Source organism: Henckelia pumila, chromosome 2 (assembly GCF_033568475.1).
Source record: "Henckelia pumila isolate YLH828 chromosome 2, ASM3356847v2, whole genome shotgun sequence".
NCBI lineage: Eukaryota > Viridiplantae > Streptophyta > Magnoliopsida > Lamiales > Gesneriaceae > Henckelia > Henckelia pumila.
The window spans coordinates 147,074,931-147,099,549 of NC_133121.1; the positions used below are offsets into that span (position 1 = coordinate 147,074,931).

The following is a 24,619-nucleotide window of genomic DNA, read 5'->3' on the forward strand; positions in this document are numbered from 1 at the left end:
GGAACTATATTTATTGATTTAAAAATTTTATCATTTTATAAAGCTGGATGGCATAATGGATGAAGTCAAAGATTGACTATATAGATCACATCACGTGGCAATATTAATTCCCCCGTGGCCGTGAATGACTTGTGATTCACACCACAATCCAATCCATTTCTTGGACCATTCCTATTCAATCCTTTCTCACCATCATTCAACTCATATGTCAACGGATACCGTATGTTATTGCTCACAAAAAAACTGAACAACTCCTCCCCAGTTAACTCCTCTGCACTACATCTTTAATTTTCTCCTATAAAGCAAACTATTAATTTACCTCAAAAATGCACACAAAGCTAATCATGTCTTCTTCTTCTCTTCTTGTTACATTCTTGTCTCTCCTTCTTCTGCATTCATCACCTCTAGTGATTTCACAGAGTGCTCCAGTTTTCAGCCCCATCGACAAAGATGATTCCACTGGCTTGTACACCATCACCATTTACCTCAAGACTCTATTGCAGCCCTCCAAATTACATCTTGACGTGGGCTCCTTCTTGCCATGGTATGATTGTGCCCGCCACTACAAATCCTCCACTTACCAGCCTGTCATTTATAATTCTTCCCTTTGCCTCGATCTTGACACCAAAGCTTACGGAAACTGCTTCCGACCACCCGCCCCAGGTTGCTCCAATGACACCTGCATGTTCTTCCCTGAGAACCCCGTTACTAGGAAAATCGCCACCGGCCTCCTACTCACGGATAAATTCGCTTTGCCCATCGCGCAAAAGCAGTTTCAGCTTGGAAAGGTTTCTCAAATCGTGCTTTCTTGCACTGATCCGAATAAATATTCCAGGATCTACAGGGGACTGGCTAAAGGGTCCACGGGTTTAGCGTCTCTTGGCAGGTTCAATTATTCTCTTTCGGCTCAAATCAGCCGGTCTTCTTCTTCTCCATGGATTTTTGCCTTGTGCTTGCCCAGTTCATCAAAGGCTCCTGGAATAGCTCTGTTCAACTCTCCAGGGCCCTACAATTTCTCTCCTGGAATTGACATCTCCAGGTCTCTTACTTACACCCCGCTAATCTTGGGTCCACGATCAGCGGACACTCAGATTTTCTACTGGTACAAATCACCAGATTATTACATTGGATTGACTTCATTTAAAGTCAGCCAGAGACTTGTCTCGTTAAACCAGACCCTTTTAGCCATCGATGAAAATGGAATGGGCGGAACGAAACTTAGCAGCTCTGCACCATACACTGTGCTGCAAACCTCTATTTTCAACGCTTTGAAAGATGCATTCGTGAAGGAATCTGTAAGATACAATCTCACTGAGGTCAAACCTGTGGCGCCTTTCGGTTTGTGCTATGCCGCAGATAAGATTCAGAGCACCCGCCTGGGTCCAGCTGTTCCAACCATTAATCTTGTCTTGCACAACAGTCAAGTGGTTTGGAGTATTTACGGGTCGAATTCAATGGTGAATGTTCCGAATAATGGTGTGGATACATTGTGTCTGGGGTTCGTGGACGGCGGTCTGAATACCAGGACGTCCATTGTGATCGGAGGGTATCAAATGAAGGATACGTTGCTGCAATTTGATTTGGTGCGTGACAGATTAGGATTTAGTTCTTCACTTTTGGTCCAGAGTACCAATTGCGCCAATTTCAGTTTCTAAAACCAATCTGTACTGCATAAATAAGTGTTTTCACATCTGCCTCTAAATTTCCTTACCTTTCTTGAGTTATCAAACACCTCAATCTAGTCCGAGCTTTCGGAAAAAATATTGCTTTGGGAAAAAAAAATTGGTTTTAACGCCCTTTAGTTCGTTCGAAGTTCTTTAATCTACAAATCCATACATCTTAAGTATGTTTTCCATGCATCATATAGCAAGTACATCAATCGAACTTCCAGTAAGAAAGCTACTTAAATGAAACAAGTCGTCGGAACAAAAGCCACATTATACATTGAAGTACATAGAATTACAAACAAATCATTATTCATAGGTTCCATCACGACATGAATTGAGCAGGCTCGTCATTTATTTATTATTAATGACTTTTGAGATTAGATTTTAAGCCAAGAGAGAACCTTCCATCACTGCAATGGCTTTTCCTCGAAGCAGCACTCGTTGATTCTTCTCATCAAGATGAAGATTAATTACACCACTTCGTGGGGATGCCTACTTTAAACAGGAAAATTTATCATGGCGAATACTAGCAAGGTAAAGAATTAATAGTTGAAGCAAGCATTTCCAGTGATACAAAGTGGTTTTTCTACCTGATAAGCTGTAAAATCACATTTTCCAAGCTTCTTGCTCCAGTAGGGTGCCAGAGCACAATGTGCACTTCCACATACAGGATCCTAATCAAATATTGAAGCTTCAGTGATCCAATTCAAAAATGTAAATCAACTATAGCATGCACTAGCACTACTATGCGCGTTTCTGTGCAGGTATGCTTTCGTATCCGAGAAATAGCCAGGCCTGGGGAACAACATATCAATACACTAACTTTCTTTCTGCCCGACACTTTTTGGGTGGAAATATTCCAAATCTATGGAGAGATGATGGATGACTTGTAGGTTAGCAAAGAATGAAAAAGTAAAAGTGATGCATACAGTTCCAAATTGGTGGGAATAAAATTTCAGCAGCTTACCTCATTTATCCCCAACTTTGGGCAGAAAAATCGACTGTAAAAGTCGAATCTTGATCCAGGAGGAGCAGGCGCGGTAATGATTATCCCTCTCCCTGTACATTTTTGTATTTCATCAAATCGTGGCTCTACTTCTACAACTGCATCTCCAGATGGGAGCTCCACCTGACATATCACACAAGCGGGCAACATTTCAGGGAAAATTGACAAATCTTTTCCTTAAGATATAGACGCTTCTCACAAAATCCAACCAAGCTTTGTAGAGAAAATACCATCATTATCCACCGCATTATTCATGATATTCGATATATGAATATATGATAAGAATTAAGACGTAGCCCGTTGTTCAGACTTCAGAAATTCAGTGATGCAACAACAGTTATTAAAGTTAAGAGCTAATGGAATACATACTACGAGGTCTTCGGATGTAGTTGTTTGATGTATCTCAACAACAGAAGCACCGCTCAAGCTTTTAGAAATGGTTGAAACCTCATCAGCACCATCAAATTTCAAACTTGGGACCACTGGAAAATCCAGTTCGATGAGGAAACTCTCACGTGCATTACCATTTTGAAGGTTGGATGGATCCAGTGCCTCGGTTTCCGGTACTTTTTTGGCCGTCAATATCCCCGAAAGTGTTGAAAATTCAATCACATCAGAACTCACCAATCCATATACAAAGAGAAAATGAGATGCTGCTAGAGTTGCATGCCCACAGAGTTTGACCTGCATACAAGTAACAACCAACAACGAGCCGTCAAAACAGGAAAACATTGCCAGCAGACACAAGGCACACAATTGGATATGGCCAGTCTTTAAATCAAATACAGCCCATAAATGCGCTGATAGTAACTTTGATACTCAAAAGTTACTTCTGCCATACCAAGTTACCAGCAGTTTCTCAACTTTGGAGCACAAGAAGAAAATTAAAAGGGCATAATCAGCAGCTAACAGGGGGCATGCATTTGGCACCTAAAACTTCCCATTAAATCTCGCCTCATGGACAAGATATCAAACATTTCGAAAACAATAAGATTCACATTTCAAAACTCCTTTCTATTGAGATCACCTCCGGGAACTCGAGTTAGTGGAAACAAACGTAATTTCAGAAAATCTGTAGCGGGCTTTTAGGGCCAAGTAGAATGGATCAACCTAGTTGCGTAAATCCTCCATGTTTAAAAAAAAAAAAAGTGGAAACGAGTGGGTTCGTGGTGATTTGAGATTATCGAATCGTTAATTGAAAACGAGCAAGAAAAAAAGAGGCGGACCTCGGCAACAGGAGTGAACCAGCGGAGACGAAACCTGGGGACGTCGGGTGAGTGAGCAAGCGGAAGCGGAGTCAAGTAACAAGTCTCGGACAAATTAAACTCACTTGCCACCGACTGCAGCCACTCTTCATCTCTCTCCTCTTCCAAGAAGCAAACCGCCGCTGGGTTTCCCTTGAATGCGGCGTCGGTAAATGCATCAACCTGATGCATAAGACATTAATCAAACAAGTTGGAAATGAAGAAAAGAAGAAACAACAACACCCACCACGCAGTATCTGACGGGCTTCTTGGCCATATCGTTGTTTTTAGGAAGAGGATGGAGTGAGTGACCATATATATATACACCAAGATTCTCGTAATAATATAAATATCATTTTTATATATATTTTTTTATGGATGGGACCCGCAAAACACGAGTACTTCTCTTCCTACGATTTGGTCAAATGCCAACCATTGGATGTCAATTTCCATAAAAATATAAAGGTCCCATGTGATCTAATGATATTGAAATAGGGGGAGAAACACTTCCGGTATAGCATAGACTAACCCCGCAAACAATGTCTTTCTTCGTCCAAGTAAAATCATGACGCTAATATAATAGTCTGCAAATTAGATTAGTTGCATAAAACCTTCGGGACCAACAATAACCTCTAAACTAAACTAGTCAATAAACAATAATAAATAAGTGTTGTGCGACAGTTTAGTCCAAGAAAATGTTGGAAAAAAAAAACCGAACTCCTCACATTTTGACCAAGTGTTTACCTGTTCCACTGGCTAAGAGAATTCTTGAGGAGCATCATTCTATGTTATTTGAGTCTATTTCTTGTCAACCAAGAACTGAATTAATTATTAAACAAATAAATATATAAATAGCTTTTCATTTTCTGTTTCTTCTTTTCCACGCAGAAATATTTGTCACGACGGCTAAGACACTGGTTAGGTGAGAGTTGAAACAATGGGATGGAATACAAAGTAAAATGGAACTCTTCCTCTTTAACGATCATATATAATTTGTTTGGTATAAAATGTTTTTATGAATATTTCATATAAAAATAAACTGAAAATAAGTGTGTTAATGTAAGCATAGAGTCGTGTGTCATCAACTCTCCTAATCGATTAGGGGTCGGGTCCGATTATTGCACGGATATAAATAAACAAATAATAATTGGTAATGGACATGTGCACCGATCAATTTAGCAGGGGCCAGCTTGCGCTGCACTCCCTTGAGTGACCATATCACATGGACATGGACATGGACATAATCACATCACATAAAATAACAATTCAGTTTCAAAATATGAATAAGATGCTTAAATAGAGTAATAATTCTAGTTTTAACGCAATTATAAAACTTTCAGAGCTCCTAATCTCCTATATAGTTAGAATGCAAATGAAAATTCAATTCTACTGCACTCAAGCAACTGAATTCCCTAGTGTTTGAAAATTCTTTAAAAAAAATAAAATAACTACGAGTCTTTCTTTCTTTACAAAATGTTGAAAATTTTTGTAAAGAAAATTTCATAATTACTCTTTTTTAACATTTCCAAAAGCTACCTTAAAATTTCTGAAAAATAATGATGAATGGGGAGGATATTACACGTGCTGCATCAGATTCATATAATTATTCTAAAAGAAAAATTCAAAATTGCACGAATATATGAAGCAATTGAGTGATGATAAAGCCAACAATTTACGGTAATTAATGCTGTGAACCAATCTATCCATTTGCCGGTGTGAAGAAATGAGGCATTTCTACACACAAACATGCGTAGCTTTTTGGGTCAGCAAACTATTCATACAGTGCACGAATTGACGACGCCATTCCCAAATCTTTACATTTGGCAAATAAAACAGACATAGTGTACATTAATTAATTCATGGCAAGAAAAAAATCACCAAAATCCTTCTTTCGCCATTTTGAGAAACTTGCAAAGCGTGATGTTCGGAAGTTCGTCGGAACCGGACTGTTTCTTTCTTATCTCTGTCATCTTCGAGGGTTTGGTGCCCTGCGATCCGGTGACTGTGACTGTGGACGACACCAAGTTGTAGAACTGTTGAGAAAGGAAGTATTTTTCTGTCACAATTCAAGAAATAAATGGATGGAAATTTTAGAGGCATTAAATTTCCCTGGTTTTCTTGATGTGTTATTCCCTGTTAACTGTGAAAACCTGGAAACATCGCAGTTGAATGAATACCTCACAAACGCCATGTAGTAGTAACCGATGGAAAGGGTCTTGCACATGTAAAACAAGAACATCTCCTTTCTCATTCTCTTTAACAAATGCGCGTAAGCATTCCTGAATGAAATCATCTTTTTAGTTACATGTCAAGAATCAATTCATAGCCATGAAAACCAGAAAAGGTGCGACAGTTCCCAGAACAAAGACAAGACTCCAATATGCACCAGTCAATAATGCTAAAAAATAGAACCAAAGAAAAGTGTAGATTGTAGAATCAAAATTCATCGTACATCACCGCATGGACAGCATTCCAGCGTTTAAACAGAGCAATGACGACGAACGAGGGCTAGCAAAATAAATTTGATCCAGATTCCAGTAAATCTCAAATATACCTCATATCCATTGATCAAATCTGAAAGAAAAGAACGGCGAAGTGCTTCTCTAGTTCTACAATCTATCCTATGCCAAGCAGTCATCACAGCAACTTTATCTGCATCAATATTACCTCTACGCTTTGACGATGAACCGTCGAGGGATTCAATGATAGATGCCTATCAAAAAAGAAAAACAAATGAAAAAGTCAGTACGGGCATCTCGGGCAACAAGAAACTAGAAATAAAAATAACATAAAAGTCACAAATGGAAAGAGAATAACAGAGATCTATCAAGTAGAAATGAAAAACGGAAAAGCATAAAAGCAAAATGCCGGATGATATGATTTTTATAACATTAAAGTGGAATTCTTACACTATATGCCAAGGAAATTTCTTTAACAACATATCTACAAGACCCACTACAAAAAATTACTAGTCAAGTCATTTTGTCTAACCATTTGAAAATACAATGTGGGTATAAGATTTGACAAGGTAAATAGACCGGAGAACCTCCTTATCCATATCTATAGTTCTGAAATTGTCCCACTCCCGAGCATTTGTCATGGAAAAAGGTGAAGGTGGCACTTCATCACCTGTAAACCCAGATAAATAAGACATCAACTTCACCTATGTCGAGCATGTTAAAAGGCAGGATATTCAGTCCTCGCCATTGTGTCTTGACTTTCAAGTTTAATTTTCTAATAATTACACGTTTCTTTTGAATTTAATAAACGGCAGACATACAACGGTGAGAAAATTGTGGAAAAAGAGAGCGTATACAGATAGTGATTCACACAAAAATAAGCAGATCTACAAACTGCTTTTTTTTTTTCCTTTTCCAATAGTACAAGCTCACCCCAAGGTGGTGGAGCAAACAATCCCCTAATTTCCTCTGCATTTAGCCGAGGAACAAGCTCCATCAACAACCGATCATTTAACCATCTGCGAGATCTCCGGTTGCGAACCTGGTTGCAGATAATTTTGAGATCAGATCACCAAGTCTGATGTTCAGTTCAACTAAAATTTGGGTAGGACTAAAGCTGAACAAAGACATGCAACTAAAGTCATAAACTTTTAACTAAAAAACCGTTTCAATTTCATGGGTAACCTCCCAAAACATACCAAATGACCCTTCAATCAAATTCCTGCTCTCCCAACAATGATACACCATCCAATTTTGCATCAGTCCACTAAATTTACATAACTGGCAAAATGGTTCGGCACTTTTAAAATGGCGCCAACTCCAGCTCCGCATAGTTAGAACAATAAAGATAGACTTCCGACATAAAACCAATTTATGTGCATATATAAAGGAAATAGGAAAGATAGTTAAAAATGATTACTTTTCCAGCCAAGCTTTCAAGAAACTCTATCTTTCTCTCAATCTCGGTCCCCTGAGATTTTACATTCCCATCTGCAACCAGTTTATTAAAGTCACCGCATAAACTCCAAAGTAAACAAGTAGGAAGTAAAATCAATTCATCAAAATTATGTATAGCGCATAAAATGATACAGGACTACAAGATTTACAGTTACGGCCAAAACACGGAAATGATAGCAAAGATCTCACCTTTTGGGTCAAAGAGGGATGAATACATGAGAAGATCTTCCTCAGTCCGCAAAATATCAAGGGTTTTCATGATTGCAGATGACTAATCGAGAAAAAGAATTTTTCGTCTTCGATTGATTTTGGTTTCTTCTGGAGTTGTGGGAGCTAGAAATTCTCCGCGGAATAGATTAGATGACGACCAAACACGGCCTTAAGAATAAGGAATATTCCGTGCCCAGGGATGGAAATGGAATAAATGACGAGGACTAACAACTAATGTCTTATGGTCCAATGGGCCTAAAATATCGTTGGCCCAAATTATATTTTCAAGTTGTAAAATGTTTACTTATCTTCTATACTCCAATTTACATATTTACGTGATTTTTATTATTTATTAGTTATTAGCAATATTTTCATAACTGGACTGGTTTACCTTAAAAAAACGATCCAACCAGTTCAACCGTTTTAACCGGACGGTCGAACCGGAAAACCGTTTATATAATATAATATAATTAATAATATCTTTTAAATTTTATAAATCTAAAAGATGTATATAAATAAACAAAAATATATTTATCATAGTTTAAAAAATAAATAACTATATAAATATATTCAAAATATTAATTATAGTTATATATACTATATTTTTATAAATAAATAAATTAATTAAAAAAATATAATAATAGAAAATTAATATTTTTAACGAAGTACAAATTTCAAATAATCATGTGTATATATATAATAAAATATTAAATTAAGATTTTAAAATTAAAAAAACAATTTTTAAAAAAAAATTAAAAAAAATTCGAAAACCGGTTCAACCGGTTTTCTGGCCGGTTCTTGGGACCGGTTCTTAGCCGGTTCTTGGCCGGTTCGACCGGTTTTGACCGGTTCTTGACCGATTTTGAGCGGTTGAACCGTTAAAACGGTTTTTAGGGGTATTTCGAACCGGATCAGCGACCGGTTCCCGGTCGAACCGGTCGAACCGGCCGGTCCGATTCGGTTTTTAAAACACTGGTTATTAGGTTTCACATACATCGATCGCTAGGCTCTATTTGAAAACGCATTTATAAACACATTTTTATAAAAATATTTTTTTAAAAAAAATTAGTTGATTTAAGAATAAATATAAGTTAAGAAAACTATGTTATAAAAACGTTTTTACAATTAAAAAGTACTTGTTTTGATTATTAGTTCCAATTCCTTTTTTTTTTTCGAAGACATTAGTTTCATTTCTAAAAACATAAATTCAGATTTTCGGTTGTTTTTATATATGTTCAAATTTTTGGTCGTTTTGATTCTTTGACAGCACGCAGTGCTACACATAAGATACATTTGCTTAAATATTCCATGTACGTACTGCCTTAATTTGTTCTCATAGCCATAGGTTTCCAATTAATTTCCGGGAAAGTTTCAAGAGTAATCAAATCAGGACCGACTACACATTTCAATATCTTAATTAAGATCAGAGAAAAATTAACAATATTCCCAAAGAAATTTCTTGCTAATTAATTGAGGGACCCATGCATACATGATTACAGTGATTTTTTTTTTCTTCTAATTAATAATTTTCTAACAAAGTCGACTCTAGCTCGATCGGTAATTCCTACATACATTTTTTAATTTATCCAATATTAATAATAAAAATAATTTTTTTTATCCATTCAAACGTGCATTACGAATGACTAGTCATGATTTTGATCCGCAAGTAAAAGTAACATCGCACGTATCATCTATAGCAATGGTGTAACTGTGGACGGGCTTGGTCAAGAAGGGAGGCAAGCGCACCAGCAGGTCGCACACGCACTCGTCGTCCACCTCCTTTATCCACCGGCAGCACTCCGTTTCAGCCGGAACCTCCTCCACCGGTCGATGCCTCGAGTGTCGTCGTCTATGTTCGTTGCGTAACGTCTCCACATGAGCTGGTGGGGAAGAGGGTGTGTACACCACCAACGTGCAGGCGTGGTTCACCAACGCCAACTGAGATGCGCAGAGCGGCGAAGGGGCGGTGATCTCCGTGGCCGGCGATGTTTTCGGGGGAAGCTGAACCCATTGGCTCTCTGCGTTTGGGTGGAGGGTACTGATCAGAAGGACAAGCAATGTTAGTAACTTGAGATAACTGATGGAGGGGATATCCATGTTTCCCTAGCTAGCTTAATGCTTTAATTAGTTGATGTTGAAGAATTAATACCTAGCTTCCCACTACTTATACCATCGGTTCCCATGCATTCATAAGATTCTCGTGTTTCTACAATTAGGTGAGTTGAAGGTTGATGAAAGAAACTATAGTACGTAGTAGACGAAGCAAATGGCTAGCTGGCTAGCTTGTGTGATGATTGTTTTATTAGGCTTGGAATAGTTAAGAATTTGGCATCCATTTTGCATGTCATGTGATTTGGTTGGATACCATGCATTAATTAATTGGGTTTTTCATCTTGGGAACATTTTTTCCTATTGTTAATTTTTTGAACATTAAACAGCTGGGACATGATAAATTTTGATATAATAATAACATGCTTGATTTATTGCATAGTTCTAATTGCATTCTTGGTCGGAAAATTTACGAGATAACATGAAAACTTCAATGAGAGAGTTTTATGTGTCAATTTTGTGACGCGAACCTCTTATTCAACTTTACTCATGAAAAATATTATTATTTTATTTAATTGTAGACATGAGTCATATTGACTTGTACATAGACCGTGAAACTCTCATAGGAGATCGAGCTAAATATATATGATAAAAAAGCACCTTACATTAACTATATATAATCATGGAATAATTTTGGATTGCCTAAAATTTTCAAACTAACTACATATATAATTTTATATTATAATAACATTTTCCTCTATATTTTATTTTTATTTCTTCTCGTTTTAATTTAAAATTTTAATAACTTTTTTTTTTTAAAAAAGGAAAACTATCATCATTCACATGCATCACTTGAAGAAGGAGAAGCGTTTTTTTTTTTTTTTTTTTCTAACCATGTATAACGAAAAGCTAGAATGTTAGTCTGCCTCACAGGGCTTGTCAAGTGCAGTTTATCTAATTAGCGTAGTTTGTAAATTATTGTGTTAGTCCGAAAATTTATTCAGAACACATTGAAGATAACGGCCGCGGGATACCATGCTATATTATAATTAAATTAAATAATACTATAATTACAATGCAAATTTGTCCCGTCTAAAATTGGGACACAATTGCCCCTGGATAAACCAATGAAAATGCCCGAAATACCCAATTTCTTAGCGCCATTAGTCTCCTCCCACCGACTATCTACACTGGCTGGCCCCTATCATCCGCCATTTCGACAAATTCATCTTCTCGTTGCATTATTGTTTCACTGTGAAAATTACTCCATAGTTTTCGGGCGGAATCGGTTAGTAATGATTACTTTAGGGTTTGTTTTTTGAGTTTCGCTTGCTTTTCTTCGTTGTAATTTTTATATGAATTAACAATTTGTTGAAGATGATCGGGGTTTAATGTTTTCAAAGTTTATACCCGTCTCTTTTCCCCATCGTATATGTCTCGGTGGTTGATTTGATGCATGTAACGGGCCGATACAATATGATAAATTCAGAAATGAATCAATGATCTTTTTGTTGGTTTTTTTTCCCCAGGGTTGATCCAGAAATTGGAGATGGGTTTTAAAAAAGTGTACAAGTGTTTACAGGAGCTGTTCCCGCAGGTAAATTTGGGTTCCGACGTTTTGATATGACAATTGGATTGGTAATCGGATTTCTGGCTTTGCGGTAGTTTTGAATTACTGTATGAATTCTGATTGTATTGTCTCTTCGGGGACATACTTGTGTTGCTTATCAAAATATATAATATTAAGAGTTGCAAAACCTAAAAGGCTTAGTTTTGGTTTCCTCTGTGCTTGATATGTGTTCACTGTGATATCTTAATAGTTTTTCTCATAGAACGATTCCTTGTAGTCTGAGAGAAATGAATCATCGAAATTCTTCATTTGAAAAGAGAGTTGCTATGTTTTTGTTCTATCCTCTCGGTGACAGATTGATGCTCGAGCTCTTAGAGCTGTTGCTATTGAGCACAGCAAGGATCCTGATGCAGCTGTGGAGGCAGTGCTTGTGGAGATCATTCCGTTCTTTGATGATAGATCTAGATCAAGTGTTCCGATTGGAAGCATTTCGATGGGTCACTCGCCCAAAGGTGAGTTATTTTGAGTGCAATTTCTAGAATTGAACTTTTATTGCTTTTTATAATCATTTGCTGAGCTATTCAGTTCTATTTTGAAGTTTTAACTGGTCCTAATGTTTCCACGTCTTGATTCTACGTGTTCTTTTAGAAGCTATTGCGCCTACACAATTGGTGGATATGTCTCGAGAAACAATAGACTCAGCTCAAGAGGTTTTTGTGAATAATGTGAATGATGGCAATCACCAGTCTTCTCAAGATGCTATTAGTGGGAGTAATGAGTTCTTCTTCGACTCATACAGTGGGCAACATGAAGGAGAGGGTCTTACTGCTGAAATTACTTTGTCACAGAATTGGGGTGAAAATAGCATAAAAACTCCTTTACCTGTCCTGTTGAAGGATGAAAATGGTATAAGCATTCTTCAAAGTGAAGTGTGTGTGGACCCAGAAAGAAAAGAAACAAATGGAGTCAATAATTATCCCGAAAGCAACATCAAAACTTCAACTGATAAAAATTCATATCTTACACTGGGAACTTTGGAAAATGTGGCTATGGGTGTTAATCAAATCATGAATCTCGCTCAAGAAAGGGATGACTTTGATGGTCACACGGAGACCTTTCTTGACATGGTCACCAATAAAGAAAACGATCAGGGAAAGCCTATTGCAGAGGGCGTCAATTTAATGGGTGACACTGCTGTTGTGACTGTTCAAGATCTAACAACTGACAGAAGTGTGCAATCAATAGTGCTGCCTGACGTGCATGGAGGTGTTTCCGATGACACTGTTTATCTTGAAGATGAGTTTAACTTGTCTGAATCTGAGGGAATGCATACCATGAGTGTTCTTGATGAAATTGTTGCTGACGCAAGAAATAATAAGGTATCAGCTCTTTGACTCATTGTCTCCGATGATTTATCATGGACATGTGGTAATGTTTAAAGCTTGATGCATAAATATATGTATTAAAAAAATCTATATGCATAACATTACCTTGAATCTTCTTGTTATTTATATGTGGTAACTTGATGTGTGGAAGACTTTTACTGCCTAATCCTTGGATTTATTTTCAATTTGGCGGGGGAGAAGGTAGAGACAAACATAGACCCAAATATATGATATTCCACATCATTGTTTTCTGTAGTTCAATGCACACCCTTAAAACATTTCTGTTTTCATTGAGGATCGGGCTCATCTAAGCATCATATTTCTGTTTGTTGCATTAGAGATACAGAAAGAACAAAAATTAGGGATGGGTGAAATGGCTGTAGCTTTCACACTGGGCCTTCATTATATGCCAATATGCCCTCAATATTGTGGTCTAATGAAGAACAGAAAGTTGTTTTCTTTCCAAATGATGGCTGGATTGCAAATTCTTTTCATAGCTAACTAATGAAAATTAAGTAATAATTAAGGACAGTTATTTTGTAATTCAGCTGTCTGTGTCATTACATTTTTTATGAGTTTTTTGTGTTTGGATCAATTGAACTGTTGCAGAAAACATTACTCTCCACAATGGAGTCCATTGTCAGCATGATGAGGGAAGTGGAGCTGAAAGAGCAAGTTGCAGGAAAAGCTAAAGAGGATGCTTTCAAAGAAGACACTGATATGGTGGAGGAGCTTAAACAGATGCTGCAAAATGCAAAGGAGGCAAATGACATGGTTGTATTCCTTTTACTTAGTTGCAAAATATTCCTTCAAGATAATTTGAAGGACCTTCTGTTCTTCTACTAAACTATCTTGCCCGCCTGCCTTATTTCCCTCACAGCATGCTGGAGAAGTGTATGGTGAAAAGGCCATCCTTGCAACTGAGTTGAGAGAACTCCAGTCTCGATTGCTTTTATTGTCAGATGAAAAAGATAAATCTCTTGCCGTTGTCGACGAGGTGGCTTTTTTCTTATCTTTGGCCATTTCTGTTGTAACATCGTCGGTTATAAAATTCCTTGAGTATAATTTGTTTAGCACATTTAAGTTGGTGGTCTACTTGGCATACCTCATCTGAAAGTATTTTGATTTGTGGCACTGATGTACTTTGTTTGATGAACAATTTCTAATTGGTTTGAAAAGATAGTAGTTTGATATTTTTCCCTCAATTTCACTTCTGTTTTTACTTTCTGATTTCTCTTTTCAAAGGAAATAAACAGTGAAAATGTAAAGTATCCGGTTGTTTAATAGATATTGCTATGTAGTAATTGCTGAGTTTCATGGATATTGGTTCAATATTACTTGGCCTCAGTTTTACTCATTTTCCATGGCTGCATTTCGTCTTGTTTAGTTTGTTTTGACTTTTGAAGTAACATATGCATACTGTTCGTGCACAATAAATGTGTGCTTCTACTTGTCATTATATTATATTAGATGCATGTATCTCCTGTCGTGCTTCTTAAATCTAAATATTTTACTGTTCACTGACTTTATTGAGTTGAAATTTGGTGACAATGTATTGTACAATGTTCTTCCTTGAGATTTTTTGTGATTTTCTTCTGGATCATTTTTATGTCTATATACTATTCTTTTGTTTGTGATCCCATTCTTTAGTTCATACTCTCTTCTGACTTGATGAATCCAACCAGTTAAGTTAATCTAATGCTAAAATATTTGAAAATGTTCAAAACTAATGCAAGTTTTTCTAGTATTAATTACCATAGACACTCTCAATCTTATCTATCATTTTCCTGCAGATGCATCAAATATTAGAAGTGCGATTAGCTGCAGCTGAGCATGAAATTAAATCTGCGGAGCAAGAAAAACTAGAAAAGCAAAAGTTTGCACAGAAAGCACTTGCTGAGCATGAAATGGATATGAAAAAAGTGCTACGAGAGGCAAATATCCTGAAACAACAGGCAGAAGAAAATGCCAAGGTGGTGGAATCCTTTCTCTATGTGGTCTATCTCATTTCTGTCACGTTATCTGGGGTGCTCGAATCGATAATATAAATTTGATGATCGAGTTACGTCCCGTGGTAGCAGTTTTGGTTACTACTGTTTTAATTTATTTATAGGATTGTGATTATTTTTGGTGGATGTATTACAGCTCCGGGAATTTCTCATGGATCGGGGTTGTGTTGTAGACATGTTACAGTAAGTTTTTCACATTTCTTCTATTGATTCTTCTTTTCTTGTGTAAGTCGAACTTTTACCTATCTTGTTTGCATTATGGAATGAACATGACCCTACGAACCTTTAGTAATGGGTTAATTTGTTTTCGCCTCTTTTTTCCCTTCTTCGCTTTTTTTTTTTCCGAGAAGCAGCCATTTGATTTCGTTTGTGCTAGATTGGTGAAAAGCTTATGCTGACGCGAATCCGCTTCTTCTTTCAGAGGAGAAATTGCTGTTATCTGTCAAGATGTGAAGCGGCTGAAGGAAAATTTTGACCAGCATGTTCCATTGTGCAAATCACTTTCTTCGGCCCAGACTAGTTTCATTTTAGCTTCTTCTAGTTCGTCGTCCAAAAGCTCGATTCCAGATATAATGGTGGCAAATGCAGACCAAGATGATTTAAATGAGACCCCACAGAACATAGATACAGCTATCGAGGTCTCTACCAAGGATCGCAAGTCAGTTCTTGAAGAGGATTGGGATCTTCTTTGACTTTTGGAATTAGGTTTGAAGCATCTGTTAGCAACGAAAACATCTTGAGGTGTCATGATTATTTTCATAAGGTATTAGCTGTTTCTTTTGTATTATATTTGTGTATCTGAAACTTGTAATACTTCTAGATTGTCACATCTTTCCATTAGTCGTTTGTGTTTGGAATTATATGGATTCTGGATTGATTCAGTTACATGTACAGTACGATGTAAAAGATAAAAATTATAATAATAATATAGGTTTATCATTGTCAAGGATCAAGATTTTTGTTTCATTCAACATTTGACTACAGCTATATATGCAGTTCACTGTTCTTCGACATTGAATTTGTAGGATAGATATAACATGAAATGTTTGCCAAAAAATGGCTAGAGGTGCATGATCAACCTGGATCAAATGGCCCCAACAAACACAAGGATTAAAATGTGTGTTTTAGACTTTTAGTACATGTTTTGCTGCATACAATATGTTATGATTCTTGAACTAGAAATCAAAATGTGCCTAGCTTTTTTATTTTCCCCGTGCTGATAATAAGGTCCGCTTACATGTGAGCAAATATAACGTGAAGCATAATACCTTTTGGACTGAAATTGCGCTTCAGATGACTGAATTTTATGCGCTGTGATGATTTGTCTTGTGAACCGTTTTTACATGACATGGTATTGATTGCAAAAGGATCAAAAGACAAAAGAAATTAAGGAAGCTCGGTTTATACTGTATGTATTTTTCACAAAACTTCATCAGTTCCCTACTCTATACAAGGCGATCCACCATCCAGACGTATGTACACGAAAAGTAAAAGAGGTTTCATGCTAAACAAGAACTACGAGACCCAAGCTTACACTGAAGGCCAGAGGAACGGCTGACTTAGTCTATTTTAGAGGGACTTGGGCATAATCATCGGCGTGGAAGAGAAAGCTCATTCATTCCGAATTTGCCCCTGTTGCTTAAACTCTCTTGTATTGTGTGTTATACATCAGTAGTGAGAAGCTCGAATTCTCAATCATCCCAACTCAGAAGCAGAATTGTACATCTCCAGATGATGTAGAGTCGAGTTCTTTGCTGTCTAACTTGCTTCGAGAGGCGTCGAATCATTCCGAGTTTCAAACTTCTTGCTGAGAAAGCTGAGTTTGTTGCCATGTTTATCAGCAATCGGGTCTGGGAAATACTTGGCAATTTCTTTGGCTCTGTAGAATTGGTATATATGATTGCGTTGTACAAGTGAACAAGGTGAGAACTAAATGTCATCGTGTGTGTGTATATATAGTAAGAAAGGGAAGTGGGTGGAGATATGGAAATAGGAATTCGTGGTGCCAAGCAAATTGATTGTGGGCCAACACTGAATGACATTAAGATGAGTTTGACATTGCCAAACTTGTAGCTTTGTCTGCTCGTCCTACCCCACTAGATAATGACTTTTAATCAACAACTTCTTTTTAGGGCCACCATTTTTTTTTTTTCATACAAACATTGACATAAGATTCATGCTCTCAAACATATATAGTCTTAATCCCAATATTATACTTCATAATTATCGCAATATCATTCGATGTGAATGATTAAACATTGATTATTTCATAATCCGATCTTGCATGTCACTGACTCGAGTTTTACTGTACATTTTCTTTATCTTTCATTTTATCATCTTTATATTATCCTTGTGTTCACTCGACATGAAACTATGCGGCACAAAATCATGTGCTAAATTAAAATGATGTAATTTTGAATAGATTGATTGAATGGTGAGATTGACAAGGAACTATCAATTAATGTTGATTTAAAAGAGTAGTTGGTCACATGACCATTAACTGGTTCCTCCGACAACCAATATCAAAGTATGATTGCCGTGCGTGACAACCCCTAAAGCTCGATTGACGTGGTATTGGATGGGCCTCAAATGTGACCCATGTGGTTGACACGTTTTTGGGCGCTGACCCAACATCGGGGGCAAGCTGACTGGGCTCGGGCCCATTCCCACGTGCTACCCTATGTCCCTGTGTTGCATTAAAGTCGAGCAGAGCAGATCAAGGTTCCTAATCCTAACCTTATCGTTTTATCTGATTGTCAGGGTCCCCAGCGATGTCACGTGCTCTTGATAACTTATTTTATCCTTTGGATTTGGACTTCTCATTCCCACTTTTGATTCTCTCCATCAGTTGGTGCCTCTTTCTTTTGATATTTTCAAGTATAATATCATATTCATAATATAAAAAAGATTCTTACTATATATATATATATATTTAATAATGTACTCCAGAAACGTCCAAAAATACCGTGTGCTACTCATTGAAACATCTAAAGATGAACGAACCTCTATAAACATATGTTAGGTTCGTTGATTTTGTATGTGAACTCGTTGATTTTTAAAGTATGCAGATTCGGGTATTATTAGAATGCTAGCATGCAACAAGTTTTCCTTTGAAGTTACAATATCTAAGATGGAGCTTATTGGTTATCTACAAGAACGTACCACTGCTAGATAGGAAAGTACACGTGCATGCACGTGAACTAGCCAAGCCTCCCTAAAAATCATTGTATGATGTGTTTCTTAGATTTTTATTTATTCAGAAGAAGAATCCAAACACAAATTAAAATGATGGGTATTTGACAGTTCTTTAGTACTTTCTTGTATTAATTGGTCTTTTCTGTTAAGATCAGATGCGCATGAGCTGCTGCTGCATATGATGATAGTGCCAGTACTATAGTTGGTCTATCTACTTATTTAATGCTTTGAGCTAGATATTTTCTCATTAATTTTTACCATAAATAGTAAAATTTTGCATAATCGTCAATTATCACCGCCTACTCGTAAGGTAAATTATATGACAAATACTATATAAAATTTAAGCTTACACAAAACAGGCGCGTCAAAATATGTAATCGTTTGGATGTGGCCCTAGTCCAAAGATACACTATTTTGAGTTCAAATTTTACATATGTGAGTAGTTGTTAGATAAGATAAGAAATTTTGTCACTTCCATTGTATGAAAAAAAAAATGGTATTGTTCTTTCAGAAAAATAGGTACATAAAATGTGTAATAGTTTCAACCAAAGTTATTATCAAGGGTCAAAATCAAATTTCATGTTTTACAATCATAAACAAATTTAACTACAAAATTTAGCGTAACGAAGTTATTTAAGTTTTTACTCTATTTTTGCCAATCAATATATTATAGAACATTACTACACTCAAAACTTAAGAACAATCGTCTTATTAGAAATTTGTTTACTTTGATCTATATATTAATAAGTAAACAAAACTGAAATTAATTAATTTAAAATTTTAGCCAAAACACTCAAGTTTTTTCGCACTTAATGTGTTCAACTTTATATTAACCAAATTTTTCACATTTTTTATTCACCTTTTCGAACTTAATCCGTGATTTTTAGAGCACTATTTTTGTTAAAATCAAAGATATTTTAATAACCCGACTTTCGTTTTAAGTGATTAAAATGAAAAAAAAACATGTTTAGAGTGTTAAAACATAATTAAAGATTTTTAATATGATAAAACCAAGTCAAGAATCAACTCCAGAAGGTTGAATCGGAAGCACCGAAGAGTTCATTGTTGGGTTCGGACATAAAGGATGAGTTTCCGAACTCAAAAAAAGTTTTAATCATAAAAAGAAGAAGAAGAAATAAGAAACTAGAATATGTAGCGTTCTTCAAAGTCTTGAATCCTCAGCTCTAGTCGTCGTATTCAAAAATATGATTTTATCCCCGAAAATCTGATGAAAAATATGTATTTATACGTTCAAGAATCATGACTTTTTTTATTTTTTAAAAGAATCCAAAAATTATAAATTTCTTGGCCCGCGATCGCGCTCGAGCGCAACAATCGCCATCTCGAGCGCCCATACTTCTGTTTTGATCATTTAAAATTCGACAAACGCGCTCGAGCACCCCAAATTATGTCTCAACCATCCTTCCAGGCACGCTCGAGCGCAAAAACCGGCCCCTTGAGCGCCCAAAATTATGCTCCAAAATTAATTCTCGCGCAAGTAGCATGTTCAACGGGCATAATTCTTGAAAAAATCGTATTCAAAGTACTAATCGTTGGATCGAGCTGAAATTTAGACATAATCTTTATAACATCTTATACTTCACTTTGAACTGTGAAGATCGGATTAGGTTCTCTCTAGCATCATAAATAAGTTTTGGACAATTTCTGCTTCGTAATTCCTTCTTGTGGCTCTTCTTTTGCTCCAAAATCTTGATTTCTTCATTGTACCTTTATTCAAACCGGGCAAAGTGAAATGTAGACCACATGTTTGAAATAATAAATAAATTAAACAAAAACAACTCTAAACACATAACAAATGCATGCAAACTAGACTCAAAAATATCACAAAATAATTATAGTAAAATTCGGTTATGAATAAATCTAGCAAACAGACTAAGTTAAGTAATAGTAAATGGACAATGAGTCCAAGTATCGATCCCACAGATACTGTAGTTAATTTTTAAGATTTAATTATTTAACTTAATCTAGACAAAATAATAAAAAGTGCGATGAATTGAATAAAAATAAGAATTAAAATAATAAATAATTATGAAAATATCTAACAACTAGAGCTCAATGATAAATTCAATTAAATCAAGACAACTAAGAAACACGAAGATATCAAACTAATTTATGCATCAACGTGGTACAAACTAAAAATCATGTTTATTCCAATCACGGTGAATTTTCCTATAATATTTAATAATTTATTTCTAGATTTGCTAAACCTATTCAAGTTGGACGGATTAATTAATTCTAATCAAACTCAAACAAATTAATATTTATGAAAATTCATTTTTTCATCTAAAACCGCATACTGAAACTGATTACTATTTCTAGTCGGTTTAACTATATGTTGATTGATATCTTTGAAGCTATCTTTAATCAAACTTCTTTCAATTCGTGATTAATCAACAAACATGTGACTAGGTAATCAAGTTATTCACAAGAAATATTAAACTAACATCAACCAATAACTGAAAATATTCAAAATATATCACATATTCAACCACGTCTCAAACGTAAATTAGTTTCGACCCAATCTCGTGGTCTTGGTTAAAAAAAAAACTACTTAAGAAACGAGAACTTAATTCAAAACAAAGTATTAATCATAAAAAAAGAAGAAGAAAGAAGAAACTAGAATGGAGCGTTCTTCAAAGTCTTCAATACTCAGTCCTAGCAGTCATATTCAAAAATATGATTCTATCCTAAAATCTGATGAAAAATATGTATTTATACGTCCAAGAATCATGACATTTTTTTCCTTTTTTAAAAGAGTCTGAAAATTGTAAATTTATTGGCCCGCAATCGCGCTCGAGCGCAACAATCACCCGCTCGAACGCCCATACTTCTGTTTTGATCATTTAAAATTCAGCGAAAGCGCTCGAGCACCCCAACTTCTGTCTCAACCATAAAAAGCCTTCCAGGCGTGCTCGAGCGCAAAAATCGGCCGATCGAACGCCCAAAATTCTGCTCCAAAATTAATTCTCGCGCAAGTAGCATGTTCAACGCGCATAATTATTGATAAATCAATCCAAAGTGCTAGCCGTCGGATCAAGCTAAAATTTGGATAGATGTTTTATAACATCTTATACTTCACGTTGAACGGTGAAGATTGAATTTGGGTCTATCTATCATCATAAATAATTTTTGGACAATTTTTGCTGCGTAATTCCTTCTTGTGGCTCTTCTTTTGCTCCAAAATCTTGATTTATTCATTGTACCTTCATTGAAACTGGGAAAAGTGAAATGTAAACCGCATACATGAAATAATAAATAAATTAAACAAAAACAATTCTAAATACATAACAAATTCATGCAAACTAGACTCGAAAATAACGCAAAATAATATATAAAAATAACATTTATCACCCACCCCAACCCACCATTAGGCGGGATGGTCGGCTCATCTTTTAGGTAGGTTGGAAAATTGTCAATCCAATCCACCTATTTTGTATGACGGGACGAGTCATCCCGACATGCCTAGCCCATTTTGACACCTCTAGCAAGGTTGCTTTCGGAAGAACATAGCAGAACAGTTGGGAAGCTTCGAACTCAAGATCGGAACTTCCGAACTCTCCCAGACAGACAGGGTAGGGTTTCTGATTGGTGATTTGACTCAAGACCGTTCGGAAGGTCCGAACTCCACCTCATACAGTGAGTTGTGAATTCACAGGACACATGTTCGGCGATGATGGATTGGAAACTCTGAAGGCACGATTGGAAGCTCTGAACCAGAGATCGGAAGCTCTGAACCAGAGATCGGACTATAAATAGGGGACGAGAACCTCACTTCAGATTTCCAATTCCACATCCTTCTCTCTTGTTCGTATTCGATATTTGGTTCTTTTTAGACGTTGTATCGAGGGTCGGGCGATAATGAGACGCTATTGGGATCGTAGCGAAGTTGCGCCTAAAGTTTGGGGTCATCACCATCAGTTGGATAACAACAGACAAAGGTAATACTCCGAGATCCTTGATAAGTTTAGGAGTATCTATTAGCTTAGTTAAGCCTTTTAGAATGGTATAAGTGATAACGTATGCATTTATTTATAGGCTTGGATACTAGGCTATTCACCTAGACTTCACCTATAGAGGTACGTAAATACCGATTAAGATATACAGCTGAAAATGCATTATTATTTGTTGTATTTATCTACCATGATATGCATATATTACTGTTCATATGTTGCATCCATGTATCACGTTGAGTCATATCACATTTGAGATAGCCACGTTTAGTAGGGTTGCTCAGCCCTAGTTTGTGGACGATTGGACTTCATGAGTCACAGTGACCGAAGGGTCGAGAGGACTATGATGTTTCTATATATTTCCAGATCCACGTCAGGATGTTTGTTTCTAGTTATCCAGAGTGGTATTTTCGAGTTGGTACTATGCACTCTAGCGTCTTCGGTTTGAGCATGAGTTTTTCTTGTTGATCCAATTACTCATTCAACGTCATATGCGTGCACATATAGGTTTTTATACTCATATTTATTGTACTGGACGTTAGCGCTGTAGTAGCCCGATTCCATTTTACAAGATTAATTTGTCTAATCATTAATAAAACATGATTAATGGATTTTTATATGATCAAACGAACCTAGAAATCGGATCCAGAACACCCGAAACTGGTTAGTGGGCTTAATTGGGCTCGGAGAGTTCAGATGGTCCGAACTTAAACCCATGAAATATTGGATGATCCAATGGAGATCGGACGCTCCGATCAAGAGATCGAATTGTCCGAACTCAAATTAACAGATGTCCAAATCCAGTCAGATGGATGACGTCATGACTGACGTCACTAAGACCGATCAGACGATCCGAAGAAGGATCGAACCATCCGAACTTGCATGCATGCAACGTGGATATCATGCAGGATCAGACCATACGAACGGGGGATCGGATGCTCCGAACTTGGCCTATAAATAGGGGTCGAGATGCTCATTTGTAAATCGCTTAGAAACCTCTCCTTTCCCATGATGGCTCGATTTTAAGGGCTTTGGGACTCTTTTATAAAGGGCTGGAGTCGGTATTAGTATATTTTTATACAACGGACAGTGTCCGTAGTAGCGGCCAAGTAGCGGAGCTTTGGCCAGGTGTCCAGGAGTCATAGCAGGGCTGTACCCAAGATCTGGGCATTCGACATCAGTGGGATGACAACGGACGAAAGTATAACTCTAGATTCTTATAGAAAATATGGAGTATGATATAGTTTAATTAAGGCTTTTCGAGCATGATAGTTGATGCATGGTTATTATGAATTATAGTGTTGCATGGTAGGCTTGGAACCTAGATGGGGGCTTCTAGGAACTGCCTTAGAAAGGTACGTAAGAATTGACTGAGATTTCCAACGGGTATGCATGCTTATGTGTTGCATTTATGTTCCATGATTATTATGGATGATCCATGTTTTACTTTTTTGAGATGTTGTGTTGCATGTGCATTTCATATTGAGCTTGTATATTCTTCAAGTTAAGCATGTGTTATAGGGTGCTCAGCCCTTGTTAGGACGTTTTGGAGACACTGAGAGTCACTCAGCCGACGGGTCGTTCTATCTCTAGTGTTTTTGGGGGACATCCTAGGTCCACATTTGGTTAGGAGTGAGGGGTTGGGTCCAGTGGTTTGATTCCCTGAGGCTACAGCTCATGTCCTAGGCGCCAATCTGAGCAGATTCTGATTTGTCTATCCAGATATTATTTCCCGGTCATTACATTGCTTGCATCATATACGTATGTTTACCCATACTAGCGTATTGAGCTTTAGCGCTCACGTCTAGTTATTTTCTATTGTCTGGACACCCCATTCAATGGGGCAATTACAAGTAGTTCTCCTAGAGATTTGAGTTTTGGTGGTGACCATGGCAGGATTGCGGGGCCTACCACTAGGTTTTACCATGTTGGTATTTAGTTATTTAAGTTTCCGCATTTTTATCTGTGATTGTGATTATTTTATTGTTTAATCGCATGCCTAAGTTTTGGATTAGTAGGTGATCACGGTGCGGGTAACTACATTTATGATATCAGAGCATGCAATAAGTTTATTTGTGACATAGTATTGATATTTGGGTTATCCTTTGTAGGTTATGAGTTGAATTCGATGATGATAGCAGTAACATAAATTGGAATGGCAGGATACCTAGGCTTTTCCAAGATCGTCATTTCCAAGATTGGCATCAGAGTTTCGTATTATGTGGATCCCAGCAGGATGGAGCTGGAAGATAAGATCCACTTTTGAACTTGAAAAGTGCATTTTGTATGCATTAGTTCGTGATATTTTTATGTTTATTTTGTGTGCATTCATATTATTTTGTGTGTTATTATGTGTTTTATTGCATTTGTGTGCATTTCATTCTCCGGGTTCTATT

General features: G+C 36.7%; 5 protein-coding genes across 7 annotated transcripts; 2 read left to right on the forward strand and 3 right to left on the reverse strand.

The window, feature by feature from the left end:
• Window positions 1–208: 208 nt before the first annotated feature.
• LOC140879997 (probable aspartic proteinase GIP2) lies at window positions 209–1,792 on the forward strand. The gene has a single exon (XM_073284025.1). The coding sequence runs from the start codon at window positions 327–329 to the stop codon at window positions 1,653–1,655; it is 1,329 nt and encodes a 442-aa protein (XP_073140126.1). The 5' UTR covers window positions 209–326; the 3' UTR covers window positions 1,656–1,792.
• Window positions 1,793–1,923: 131 nt separating this feature from the next.
• Window positions 1,924–4,233, reverse strand: LOC140879998 (uncharacterized). Of its 2 annotated transcripts, none has more exons than XM_073284026.1 (6): window positions 4,165–4,233; window positions 3,900–4,100; window positions 3,043–3,357; window positions 2,635–2,796; window positions 2,258–2,341; window positions 1,924–2,159 (listed from the first exon to the last, which is right to left on the reverse strand). In XM_073284026.1, the coding sequence occupies exons 1-6, from the start codon at window positions 4,192–4,194 to the stop codon at window positions 2,052–2,054; spliced, it is 900 nt and encodes a 299-aa protein (XP_073140127.1). In that variant the 5' UTR covers window positions 4,195–4,233; the 3' UTR covers window positions 1,924–2,051. The 2 variants fall into 2 exon arrangements, with proteins under 2 accessions (XP_073140127.1, XP_073140128.1); XM_073284027.1 differs by having other exon boundaries at window positions 1,924–2,162.
• A 1,332-nt stretch (window positions 4,234–5,565) lies between these two features.
• Window positions 5,566–8,202, reverse strand: LOC140879999 (uncharacterized). Its single transcript, XM_073284028.1, has 7 exons — window positions 8,024–8,202; window positions 7,797–7,867; window positions 7,310–7,418; window positions 6,964–7,046; window positions 6,472–6,630; window positions 6,095–6,196; window positions 5,566–5,950 (listed from the first exon to the last, which is right to left on the reverse strand). Exons 1-7 carry the CDS (start codon window positions 8,091–8,093, stop codon window positions 5,792–5,794), a joined length of 753 nt encoding a protein of 250 aa, XP_073140129.1. The 5' UTR covers window positions 8,094–8,202; the 3' UTR covers window positions 5,566–5,791.
• A 1,489-nt stretch (window positions 8,203–9,691) lies between these two features.
• LOC140878648 (uncharacterized) lies at window positions 9,692–10,141 on the reverse strand. The gene has a single exon (XM_073282261.1). The coding sequence runs from the start codon at window positions 10,139–10,141 to the stop codon at window positions 9,692–9,694; it is 450 nt and encodes a 149-aa protein (XP_073138362.1).
• A 1,120-nt stretch (window positions 10,142–11,261) lies between these two features.
• LOC140881197 (uncharacterized) lies at window positions 11,262–16,003 on the forward strand. 2 transcript variants are annotated; one of them, XM_073286318.1, is made up of 9 exons: window positions 11,262–11,381; window positions 11,623–11,690; window positions 12,019–12,175; window positions 12,312–13,042; window positions 13,658–13,822; window positions 13,929–14,045; window positions 14,842–15,021; window positions 15,194–15,240; window positions 15,479–16,003. In XM_073286318.1, the coding sequence occupies exons 2-9, from the start codon at window positions 11,643–11,645 to the stop codon at window positions 15,747–15,749; spliced, it is 1,716 nt and encodes a 571-aa protein (XP_073142419.1). In that variant the 5' UTR covers window positions 11,262–11,381; window positions 11,623–11,642; the 3' UTR covers window positions 15,750–16,003. The 2 variants fall into 2 exon arrangements, with proteins under 2 accessions (XP_073142419.1, XP_073142420.1); XM_073286319.1 differs by having other exon boundaries at window positions 12,315–13,042.
• The last annotated feature ends 8,616 nt before the right edge of the window (window positions 16,004–24,619 follow it).